The sequence below is a fragment of the Pungitius pungitius genome, chromosome 17, assembly GCF_949316345.1.
Source record: "Pungitius pungitius chromosome 17, fPunPun2.1, whole genome shotgun sequence".
Classification (NCBI taxonomy): Eukaryota; Metazoa; Chordata; class Actinopteri; order Perciformes; family Gasterosteidae; genus Pungitius; species Pungitius pungitius.
The window spans coordinates 375,192-388,004 of record NC_084916.1 but is presented as its reverse complement, the minus strand read 5'-3'; the positions used below and the strand labels follow the sequence as shown (position 1 = coordinate 388,004).

At 45.1% G+C, this 12,813-nt stretch overlaps 1 protein-coding gene across 4 annotated transcripts in view; it reads right to left on the bottom strand.

The window, feature by feature from the left end:
* Positions 1-12,813, bottom strand: part of rbms3 (RNA binding motif, single stranded interacting protein) — a 206,999-nt gene that overhangs the window by 16,599 nt on the left and 177,587 nt on the right. For all 4 annotated transcript variants that reach the window (XM_037473624.2, XM_062558354.1, XM_062558353.1 and 1 more), the window contains 3 exons: positions 7,766-7,809; positions 5,259-5,355; positions 1,430-1,480 (listed from right to left, as the gene is read on the bottom strand). In XM_037473624.2, the coding sequence (XP_037329521.2) occupies positions 1,430-1,480; positions 5,259-5,355; positions 7,766-7,809 (192 nt within the window). The remainder of the gene's footprint in view (positions 1-1,429; positions 1,481-5,258; positions 5,356-7,765; positions 7,810-12,813) is intronic.

The window sequence follows — 12,813 nt, the reverse complement described above, 5'->3', positions numbered from 1 at the left end:
CATGTAAACGTCCAAATGCATCGGTGCTGTTCTCCTGATGCACAAACGCAGAGATATATTTGATATGTGTCTAAGAAGTTACACACATACACATTTGCACAGCACTGCACGTGGTGATCAAAGATTCTGAGATCCTTTCTTGCAGCAGCAGCAACAACAACAGTAAGTTTAACGTTAATCCATCTCGAAACAATCATCACCAGGAAGGTTCTGTCCTGACAGCAGAGGCAAGAGAAGGTGAGTTAAGATCCTCACAGGACAGCCAACCGAGTGGCTTAAAGGGCAGCTGTGTGTGTGTGTGTGTGTGTGTGTGTGAGGCCTGCTGCCCCCAGATTACATGTCCGCTGCCCCACAGCGGGGGGAGTGGAGGTGAGATGTTAGGACTGAGTGCAAAATGGCCACAGCTGGACGAGCACCCTGCAGTGGGGGCCTGAGTGCTGAGCCATCGGCTGCGGGGGCCCGTGGTTCCGTATGTTTTGGGGGTGGGAGGATTGATTTAGGCTTATTATGTTGTTGACACTTTCTGGTGGCTTGCTTATGGTCCTATGGCCCCCTGTAGGAGTGACTGGGTGCACTCCGTATTGTGGTGGTCTTAGAGTCAGACCTCCATGTAGCTCATTTGCGTGGAACAGTGAGACAATTTTACGGAGTCAAATACATGTGTCATTGTCTGGTTCAGTGCTTCGGGGGCCACAAAAGGCCTCAAGCAAATGTTAAAGCCTCTGGCAGAATGATTAAAAAAACCTCTAAGCGACTTAACAGGAACACTCCTGAAGCTCGGATCAGTTAAAGGCCAAGCGTAAAACAATTTACCAAACCACTGTTTCTACAACATTAGGAGAGGAGATTTGGGATGTATGCCTAACAACGCTGTTGGTAGGTTACAGGAAACAAAAAGTCTAGAGCCGTTAGGACTATTTAAGAACATTCTCGTCTGACTTCTTCTTAAAAAGTCAAATCAAATCTCACTAGAAGTATTCAAATATGGTTTCAACACTGAAGAAAATACTAAATAACTCATTAGTGTGGACATTATTTGCAGACAGGCCGCAGAATCAAAACCATATTATGGTCTCCCAGAAACTAAATCCAATTGATCATTTTTCCTTCCTGCTGTCCGGGGCGGTAACCCCGAGCAACAGCCTACAGGCGTCTGTATTGTGTCTGGTAAATCATACTGAATGGCTTCCTGGCATGTCCAACACCAAGAAACTCCCGACCCAACAATGTTTGTATAGGACAGATGAAACATGCGGTTATCAGAAGGGAAAAACACACCTTTAGAGCAATGGCAGGACAAAGTGCTCCATCTTTTAGCACAAAGGTGAAATATACTTCTTTTAACAAAGCCTTTCAACAACTCTGGTCCAAAGATTCAGTAGCAGAAGCTATGGGGGGGCCGCAAAGGGGCGAACGGTAAAGTACTTACTGTAGGTTGCATAACATATTGTTGATGAGGCATCCATGACGTACTCTGCACCTGAGGAGGAACACAGTAAGTGTGAAATGATGGTGACACACATCATAGCTCGTTCTTAAGCCCAGTCAGATCCAAACTGTTCAAATATTCACAACTTGTTCAAATATTCTCTAGTCTGAACGTTTTAAAGCGATTGCATTGGTTTTAATGCACCAAAATGGCTGAACTTTACACAGATTAAGTCGTGCCAAAGAATGACAAAAAATAATTTGAAAGTCTGGAGGCAGCAAATCTCCCTCCTGCCTTCTCATAATTGCCAACAGTATGACTGGTGCACGGAGAACACACATTAGGTTCCTCCTCTATTACAATAATCTCCTTAATGCTGTACCCAGGAGGGGTCAAACATAGTGAAACATTGCAGGAAGGACTCCTGTGCATTAGAAATCATGCTTACACGACTTGAGAGTGGTGGACAGAGCTTTTCTTTGTTTTCAGAGGAATGCAGGGCTTTTACCAGAGGAAAACATAAAACATGCATATTCACTAATGTGGATGGGAAAGATGGTGAAACAGTGACAGAGACAATGATCAAGGGACTGGAGTGAATGGAGGAACAAACAGAGCTTTTATATGTGCTGGAGAGAGGAATCAGACAGCTTGTAGCGGACAAACACACAGGCTGGCCACTGATCCTGCTAAAATGATTAGATTAAACAAAGACAAACACGGGATAATCTGCTATAAGAGCAATCAATCCTCTGTGCCAACCCAAACGCGTGATTTGGACCCACACCTAAACAAAGCTTGATATTCTACAACATGAAGCCAAGTCTGTTTGTTTACACATGGCGGTATTTGTTCTCCCAGCAGAATGGGACAGACAAAGCTTATCTTTAATCACATTATCTCCACGCAAGATGAGGCATGACCATCATGTGATTTATTCAGTTGACTCTGTTCCCCCACAAGGCTCCTTCATGACTTTGGGCTGTCCCGGATCAATGTGGAGAAATGTGGTGAAATCTTTGGTTGATCAATCCAAACCTATAGTTTGTATTAGGAGTTCACCCACAGCTGATTTAGCGCTTTGGTGGCTAAAGTTGTAAAATGTGGGAACGAAATCCCAAAATTTTTTGCAAAACATGAAATGACACAGAACACACTAAACAGCTGTGGATCATGTAGGTTCTGTTTCCGCAATGACGCAATAATCCATTAATGTACTGGCAGCTCGGGGCGGTGCTTCGGCGTATAGGACAGGGAGGGGTGACTGCCCCCTCCGGACTGGTGGCTCCATTGGACTTTAGCATCTAGATCACTTTTTTTTAAAGAGCCTGCCCCTTTCCACTGACTTAGATAGTTCTGTTTAACAAACATCTGTTGTTAACGGTTTACCAGAGCATCCGACATGCTTTAAAGCGGACAGATACAGATTGAATGAATAGTTTGCCACAGACCACCATCACTGATACCCTGATGTACGGAATCAGAATACAACTTCTCTATTGTAAATGATTGACACTCAGAACTTCACTCAATGGCAGAATTTGACTGTTTGTTGTGGAGGTCGGCGTATTTGGGTTAAAAGTTCAATTTCGTTTGACCGTATACTTTTATACTTATATATATATATATATATAAGTATATATATATATATAAGTAAGTTTTTTACCACCGAGCCAGAAAAGACAATATTGAAAATCGGGTTTAAACCACCCAGAAATATTTGTATCATTTTATTTTGTTATAGTCATCTAGATTTGCATAAAAATTGTATATTAAGAAATAAAATGTTATTTTGTTGTTGTTAGGAAGTTAAAATTTGTATTTTGTTTTTGAATTTGACAATACTTTATTTATCTATAATCAGGATAATTCCTGATTGCAATAAAAAAGATTTAACCTCGCCTGATACACATTTATAGTTTAGTCTTCAAAACAGCGTAAATGCATCATAATGAATGGTTGCAATGTGGGAGGATCAGGGATTTAAAATATATCAGCAATAAATAAATAAATGGAAAAAAATTGAATGGAAAATGCTCAAAAGTACCAGGAACACAGAGGACGTCTTGACTGACATGAGACTGGACTCCGATTGTCCCCAAAGGACATCCCCCTCTTTGACTGAGTGGTCCTTGCTAGTTCATTAAGTCACATCCAAGTCGTGAGGAGCAGCGCTTCTCCACCTGCAGCAGGCTCACTGTGATTGGGTGTTATAGTGCAAGCCCCCTACCTCAGGCTGAACTCCACAGCTTGTGTGACCCTTTAAAACAGCCTGTCAGCCGTTAAGTCCAAAAACCAACAGTCAGACAGCCGTTCAGCCGGTTGGCCACTGACCCAACCCAACCAGTCATCTAGGTAGCGAGCCAGCCAGCCACATATTTAGTCAGTCTGCAGAGCCAGTGATGGAAACCAGGCCACGGCTGGCTGGCGGCACCAGCTGAGATCTTGGTGGAGATGTGGCCTCGGCTGGCTCCCGTCATGTGGATCATCAAAGCGGGTTTTTTCCAGGAAACAAAGCCAATCATCATCCGAGCCCACAGGAGGCTTGAAAGAACACCAGAACACGGCTGTTTGCCTGGTTCATTTGCAGATTCGATAAATCAATGCCACAAAACTAGCAGCTCTGAGAGATATCCACTCGACATGAACATGAAAGGATGAATGGCAGATACTGTCATTTCTATGCAGCTTGAGCTTTTCATTACAAAGGCAGTAGTTTCCATCATGAAAGGCTGCGATTTCCTTTTGTGTCCCGTGTGTGCGCTGCCTGGCTCGTCTTCTCGTTTTGGTTTCTCCTCGGTCTCTTTGTTCTTGAACAGGAGATGAAGGACTCACCTTCGTGCCGTGCCTGGCTGAAGGGCAATATTACAGGGAGGGGTGGCAGAGCAGCCCCTCACTGAAACCGGGGGGATTAATATTCCTCAAAAGCCTGGCCATTGTTTTTGATAAATCAATTTGGGAAGCCTTCCGAGAGCGGATTAGTGACGCGCCCTGGCCCACTTTCACCCGCCACCCCCCCCACCCACTGCAGGTACTGGACCAGAGTTTTAATCAAGCGTGCCTCAAAGACGGGCGCAGCAACCTTCAGCAACACCCCCCCCCCCCCACCTACCGGAGCCACCGCCAGTGTTACCACCCGCCCTCCCCACCTCAGTCCTCTCCATCTGTCCCTTCTGGTCTCCCCGTCCATCCCTCATCGCCCCCTCACTACCCTCGTCTGTCGGCCCGTGCATACCCAACGGAGGCGATGTCAAGCGGTGGCGTCTGAGCGGGGGGGGCGCGGTGGCGTCTGATCGGGGGGGCGCGGTGGCAGCGCCGCTTGATCTTTCGATTTGAGCTCAGGAAAACGTCTCGCGCGGCCATTCTTCCCGATCCGGTCCTGTTCTCTTTCATTACTCCACAGATCGGAGCCGTGAGAGTTGTGGAGGATTCACTTTGGAAGAAGAGGCGGCCGAATCCAAGTTAGCAAAAGAAAAAAGAAAACGACAACTTTATTGCAAAAGCAGCCGAGGGAGCACAAAAGAGGTCGGGAAACTGGAAGGGTGGAAAGCGTGGTTTTCCATAGACTTTTAATTCATGTTGTGTAATTTTCTGTTTATTTTTCCCACCCTCTCTGCATTTTTTTTTTTTCAAACGCTCTTCTGAGGCCTGTTGTGTTTGCCGCCTACGAAACAGATGTCATCGAGCACAGCTGGAGTGGCGGAGACACGATGAGAGAACCTCACGCTGTTTTGCAGCCCGCCTCCTCTCTTCCTCTTACACGAAACAACCTCCCTGCTACGCATACACGGTCAGCAATCTACCCATAATGCAGTGCATCATGGCCCACCTGATATGTGGACACGGGGGAAGCAGCGATGAAGGGCGTGATGGAGGTCTGTGCAATCATGCGGTTGGTGGCGATGCTGTAAGGCGAGGAGTAGAACCTGAGAAGGGAGAGAGAGCGAGGAGGTAATGAGGAAAGGAAGGAAAGGAGGAAAGGACACAGTACAATGAGTTTGTTGAATTCACAATAGATACAGACCATTAAGCATGACGATTTGCTACTTGATGCAAACGGTACAATGGTGTATTATCTAAGACATATTCCTCTTTACTTTTTTAGTTTCTCTTTCTAAAGAAAGATACACTTGCAAACTAGAGCACACACACCTGAACACACACACACACACACACACACACACACACACACACACACACACACTGCTGATTTATCTTGCAGCTTGTTCAGGGCAAACACACAGCCTTATATTGCATTTTGAACGCCACATAAAAGTTCCATGAAGTGTCTCATAGCGTTCTCAATTGAAAAGTGGTGTTTTATCCCATCAGATTGAGCTTTGTCAACGTATAAAGTAGGTGGTGCTATTTCATTCTCCCCCCCAATGTGGACTCCTGTGTTAAGGTTACACTGTGCAGTGCTGGCTGGCTTTAAGAAGCACTCCTGTTGGCACATTGAATTTCGACAAGCTGTCTGGTTTAACTTGGGCTGCAAAGAAGGTGGTCGGCTTTGCTACTTCATCTTATTGCTGTAGGTTTAATCGCAGCTGTGATCCACTGAGACACTTTGTGGAATGTCCAACCTGAGCAGAAGATCATATTACCGGCCGTTGGGTTTGAGGATCTACGTTCTAGTTCGAGATGCTTCATGTGCTCTTTATGTTCGGCATTACATTCATTCTTTAACCAAATGCCCACACAAGTTCCACCCAGGTAAAAAACATACATAACATGTTTTTATCAGCTAGATGCTCCATAACGTCCCTGGAAACTGGGAAAGGGCAAATCCTTTCATGGTGTGTTAGGATGAGCCATCGGCCACGTAAACTCTTTAAGATCTTTAAGAGTTAAGAACTCTTTAAGAACTATTTACTTATGAGATACGGGAATATCTTATCTGGGTCATATATCCGTATTATGCACACATATAATATCTATATGTATATATGGGTAATTTGCATGTATATGCAATTTCACCCTTTCACCCACAGGGGCATTAGGGTCAGGTGCATTGTCAGCTGTTGCTTCTCTCGGCTTGTGGACTACTGTGAAGTTTGGGGTGAGAGTCAGCACCTGGGAATCAGACAATGGTTCTTTCCCTGAAAACTGTGCATCGCTGTGGCCGGGTTGGGAGTGTTTTGTGTCACCAAGGGAAGGTGTTCAGGGATCTCTGGGACTTGGGGGCAACATGCTGCGTGAAATGGGCAGGTGGGGAGATGCAGTGTCATCGGTAATGCAGGAAAAAGCTTTTCATTTCACCGATCGATCTCCTATCACCTGGTCACCTATGAGCTTTGGGTAGTGACCAAAAGAATCCATTAGTGGATACAAGCAGCCTTCTTAGATACGAGGGAGGCACCTCACACACCCAGAGGGACATCCCATCAAAGGCCTACACTAGAAGAACACACTGAATATATATGCTCTGGCTGGGGAACACCTCAGAAAACCCCTGGAGGAGCTGCAAAGCGCTGCAGGCGAGACTACCTCACCGACACGACCCCCAATAAACAGCCACACATGGACGCAGGCAGAATCCAATTCATCCAGGAAGCAGTCTGTCAAACGTAAAGTGGCGTCTCTGTTTTTCCTTTTCCGTTGCATTTTATTTTCTACTTTACATTAATACATAAATTAAATTAACTATATACTTCTAAAATACTTGCTGGCTGAATCATTTTATTATTTCGGTTTCTACACTGCATTAGCCTTTAAATAAACCTGACTTCTTTAATTCACCCTACTTCTCTTTTCTTCTGGAACATGTTGATTAGGCTTAACGTCTGGTGGAATGTATTAGGAGAGAATCATTCCTTTCCCAGCAGGTCTGTTGCTCAACACAAATATCTGTGGGATAATAAGCTGGCGGGTTTCCAGCAGAAGGAGGCTTTTACTGCGGCAGGCTGTGTGTAATGAGTGATGCTATTCATCCACTTCTGCTGTTTTTTTGTGGTTGAGATTGACTCCAAGTCACCAGAGGATAAGTGGTTTAGGAAGCAGGGGATGAGGAGCTTCCTGTGAATGAGGCCAGAGAGGGGAGATGGAGGGGGGGCCTCAACAGCCCCCTTCCGCCGCAGCGCAGAGGGGGAAATAAAACAGGTTGCTGGGTCGTTTATCTCCACAGCAGCATTAAGTCATGACACAAAGACACAGGAACACACACACACACACACACACACACACACACACACACACACACACACACACACACACACACATATTTGCAATCCATATACATGTTCCTAATCAAACAGTAACAAAGTGCAACCTCTACATTCATCTTTATGTAGGCGGTTTATTAGAAGGCGGATGCATTGACTGTAGATTGTCTCGTACCCATTCTGCATTGCAGCCGGATCATATGTTAACGCCAGGCCAGTCTGAAAGAGAGAAACACATGACATGCAGGATTAATCACAAATTGTTTAATACTGACGAATGATATGAAACTAAAATAACGTTATGCATTTTTTGTCTGTATTTTACTTCTAACCAGAGTATCTCAATGTTTAACAAAATGTGCTTTTTTGCCATTTTTCTTCTTTTTGCAAAATTCTTCTCTGAGTTGAATGAGAAGATTTGTATCTTTTTAGATTTAGTTTTTGTATTTATGGACTGGAATAAATTGAGTCTTGAGACAGTTGCGTAGGACCTCAAACAAGGAACCAGAAGTCCTACAGACCATAGCTTATTTGTTTTTAGTCACAACATTAATCAGGAAGCCTCCATGTGTCTAAATGCTATTGGACAGGTCGTGTACACTAGACAGCATTCATCCTGCTGTTATTATGTTCCGTGCGTTTCAGGGAAATCCGTCGATATGTTCCAGCATCAATGTCACCCACATCATTTGACGCACGTTTATTGTACTTTGGGTATAATCCGATTTATATCCTGATTCTTTGTTCAAAATAAATCTAATCACATTCATCTCATTTTCAAATTGGAAAAACTGACAAGTAGCAAAGCCAATGTGGGGCGACGCGCCATCAATAGGACGAAGTGAATTGGCATCGAGGACTTTCTATTTCCATCACGTACCATCATGTATTTATGAATGAGAGGAAATGAAGAAGTGCCCTTTTGAAAGAAAAGGAGTGAGCAGGAAACGGAGGTCTTTGTCTGCAGAAGGTATGTGTGTGTGTCTCCATGTGTGCTATAGTGTGTGGGGCCCTCTCGGAGTCCAGGAGAGAGACCTGTGCGCCGCAATCCGTCATCTGCATTCTTGAAGGTTCTCTCCCGGAGGAGAGTTAATCCGATTTCTTTTACCGGTAGGCTGCTGAGGACGGCAGATTTCATCGAGACACACACACACACACACACACACACACACACACACACATACACTCTTTTCTTGCCCTTTCTTTCTCTCACTTTGCCCCCCCACTCTCTTTTCTTCCTCCATCATCTTGTGTTCTTACCCTTTCTCTCTCGACCGTCCCTCTTCATCCTTCATCTCTTAATCTACCTGCTCTCGTCCACTCTTTTGCCCTTGTCCCTCCAGAGGGGCTTCCTACACTCCGCTATACTGTTAAATTAAGGGAAGAGCAACACAGAGGAGCGTGGGCGGGGGGGGGGGGGGGGGTGCGATCAGGGAGCCTGGACCCAGACCCACGACAGTGAGCAATAACAGATAATCTATGCCGGACCAATGGGGGTGTGTGTGTGCGCATAGTTAAAAAAAGCCTTTCAGAGGAATTTAATGTCAGCCAGAAAGGCCGGATAAAGGGACTTGCATCACCCCACTGAATTTAAAAATGTAATAGTTTGTGGGTTTTCACCTTCAGCATTCTGTGAGTGTGCAAAAGCCTTGGTATGTATACGCCGTCTTTAAACTAAACGTGACATCAAGGCTGCATGTGTTCACGTGGCGGCGGCAGGCGTGACCATCTCTCCCCTAAGTGCTGCCACGTTGTGATGGATGCCACAGCACAGAGAGCCTGCAAGGCCAGTGACTGATGCAGTGAGCCTCCTGCTCTGCCTCAGCAAGAAGACAGAGACGCTTAATGCATGTTGGGGTTTTAAAAGGCAGAAACACCCCCCCCCCCCCAACTTGAAACTGTACAGATCCAGCAAACAAATCTCGGCCCTGAGAGAAGCTGCCATGGGAGGATCAGGGCTTCAAAGAGCTCGTTAAGAGAGCGTGATGCGTACTTTCACCTCATGCAGTACATGCAGACACCACTACATCAGCTCTTCATTCAGTCATTCATATTCATAATGCTTTGTGACAACTATTCACAACACGTTACAAAGAACCATCATGAAGAGATTTTTCCTTTTTTTGCGACGATCAAGCTTTTCTGATTTCAATAGAGGTAATTCATTTTAATCTTTATTGTTTATTGGATAGATTCTTCTTAAGGTAACAATCAAAGTACAACATTTCAAAAGAGATTAGGAGAAGCTACAAAATATTATAATGTTTATGTATGTAACAAAAAGCAGCAGAGAAGTCAAACATTAATTCCAGTTCCGCAACTCGTGAATAATAATTTTGCTCTTGAGTATACGAGATTCATTTAGTCTTATCTAATGCATTTTCTATTCAAATGAGAATTAATTTCACCATATTAATAGAGCAGCAAATCGCGTGTTTGCGTGTTAGCATCCCATTTGTTTAACACACACACACACACACACACACACACACACACACACACACACACACACACACACACACACACTTACACACAAGCATCTGTCAGGCTTCCACACACAGTGGAAAGCCGGATGTTTTTTTTCATCTTCATTCATCCCTCTGGAGTAGGTGCTTGAGAAGTGTGACTTTGAAACTTTTTGTGTGTAAGAGTATGTGTTGTAAAAAGAGAAAGACTGTGTGTGTGTGTGTGTGTGTGTGTGTGGTGCACAAAAATGCAGTGACTAATAAGTAAGTCAACATGAGACACGGCACTTTCCAGACTCCCACTTTGTGTAGTTTGCAAGATAATCTGTCATAAATATTTCTCAGCCCGCCCTGCAGCACTCAACCCTTGTAACTCCTGACTGATCCCACAATGTGTTCCCTCTGCTTCTCAGAGGCTCTCGCTCACTCCGGATGATGCTGTGAGATCTGGGAAGACTTAAAACGCGGCGCATAAGGCAGCGCGTGACAGCGAGAGAGCAACGGCAGGAAGAGGAGGGGAGAAAGAGCAGAGGGAGATACATATATATATATATATTTACTGTGAGAAGTAAAAGGTAGAGAGAGAGAAACAAAGAGAGAAAGAGAGGAATGGCTGCTCTCTCCCTTCATCTGCCTGCCAGGGGGGGGGGAGGTGAGGAACGGCCTCAGCTCTGATAAACGGACTAGCAGCTGATGGCCATCTCCCCCTGCGCAGCCTGCACAGCTGATCAATGACCACAAGGTTGCACTCACGCAGACAGACACACACACTCCTCTTCTTGCCCTCCCCAGCGAGCGGACAGGTGACCCCCTTTACTTAGAAAAGGGACATCAAGTAATCAGCTAATTAGTGTGTTGACAGCCAGGGTAATAATAATGTGTATTAATACCTGGTGTGACCAAATACCATGCATCTCCATGTATTGTGTAACAAGTCAAGTACAACTAGGTTGAATCCTTTAACCTGAATGTAACATTGTCCTCTTGGGGCTCACCCTTCCATTCTCTACATAGCAGAGGTGTGGACTCGAGTCATGTGACTTGGACTCGAGTCAGACTCGAGTCATGAATTTGATGACTTGAGACTCGACTCGACAAAACGTACAAAGACTTGCAACTCGACTTGGACTTGAACACCGATGACTCGTGACTTGACTTGGACTCGAGCCCTTTGACTCGAGAAGACTTGCTACTTCCCATGAAAACTGGGGGAAAACATTTTCACACCACCGCGCCGCTCTGTTTATCTGCATCTGTCAATAAAATGTGCGCCACCTGAATGCAGAGAGCGCGCGCTGCCTGCACGACATCCAATCACTGCAGTCCATTTGACCGTATCAACGAGACAGCTCGTTCATGGTTACAAAAATCGGGATTTTTTAACCCGGATTCAGACTCCGATGGAAATCCTCGCCAACATTATGTCAACGTCCGTTTTAAAGTAGTGTAATGAGCTGAGTTAAAGTTATTAGTTAATCAGTTACGCAGATGTTGCATGTGTTCACGTTATGCTTTGTTACCAGCTGTAGTTACGCGAGACAACCCGAGTTTTGGGGGTCCGTGTATGCGGAAGTGTTCGTTCGGCGTGGTGACGGCCAAGTGACCGAAGTTGAGTTGTTTTATATAAATAAATGCAGCGGAGTTGCAAGCCAGTCATCGCCTCCTTATTTACGCTGCAGCATTGGGGTGAGCGTTACAGTACTATAACACAGTCACAGTCCATCCACCATTACCCTTCCCTTCGTAGTCTAGGTCTGTGAGGCAGCGCACCATCACCCAGGGTTCCCCGTCCCCACTATAATAAAAGGACTCGAAATGACTCGAAACTAAAATGGTACGACTTGTGACTCGACTTGAGACTTGTTGGCTGTGACTTGTGACTCGACTTGAGACTTGCTTCGTCTTTGACTCGGGACTCGAGGGCAATGACTTGAGACTTGCTTGTGACTTGCCTAACAGTGACTTGTTCCCACCTCTGCTACATAGTGGATCCTTGCTGATCCACATACATACAGCGGGGTACGATGTTTCTTTTATACATGTTAATATGTTAGATACGATGTTCGTAATGACAAAGCCAGGCTTTCAGTCACTAGAACTCCAGCGGCACAAATCCCTGAGCTCATAATGACATCAACCAGAGCACACCTGTGCTGTTTGAAGCACGCACACGTGGGAAAACCTGTTCCCTAAACACTGATGATGAATCCATACACACATGTATAAAGCCTGTAGAACAAGCATCAGAATAGTGATTCTTAGTAGTAGTAGTAGAGTGGAGGTGTTCACCACATACATGTTTCCCCCAGAATGAATTTAGAGAATCAAATTACTATTAGTAGATATGTGTGACATATTAAATGTTTAACATACAGTGAAGAGTAAATAATGTAATGTCACTTTTACGGTGTTCTTTTTTAGGACATCCTTAGATCTTACACTCGAGTGTCAGACTCAGACCCAAAGGCGTCAGACTCAGGCGAAGCAGCTTCAGTCTGACAACTTTGGGTCTGAGACCTGACGCCTTTTCACTTGTAAGAGTGTAAGATCTGAGGATGTCCTGAAACGAGCACCTCCAGCCAACTGAGCTGAGCCTGTTACTGTGGGTTAGCCTGTGAGGAGATGGAGCTTAAACACGCGTCAATGGCTCACAGCTGTTGGCTGAACATGTGATACACACACACACACACACACACACACACACACACACACACACACACACACACACACACACACACACACACACACACACACACAC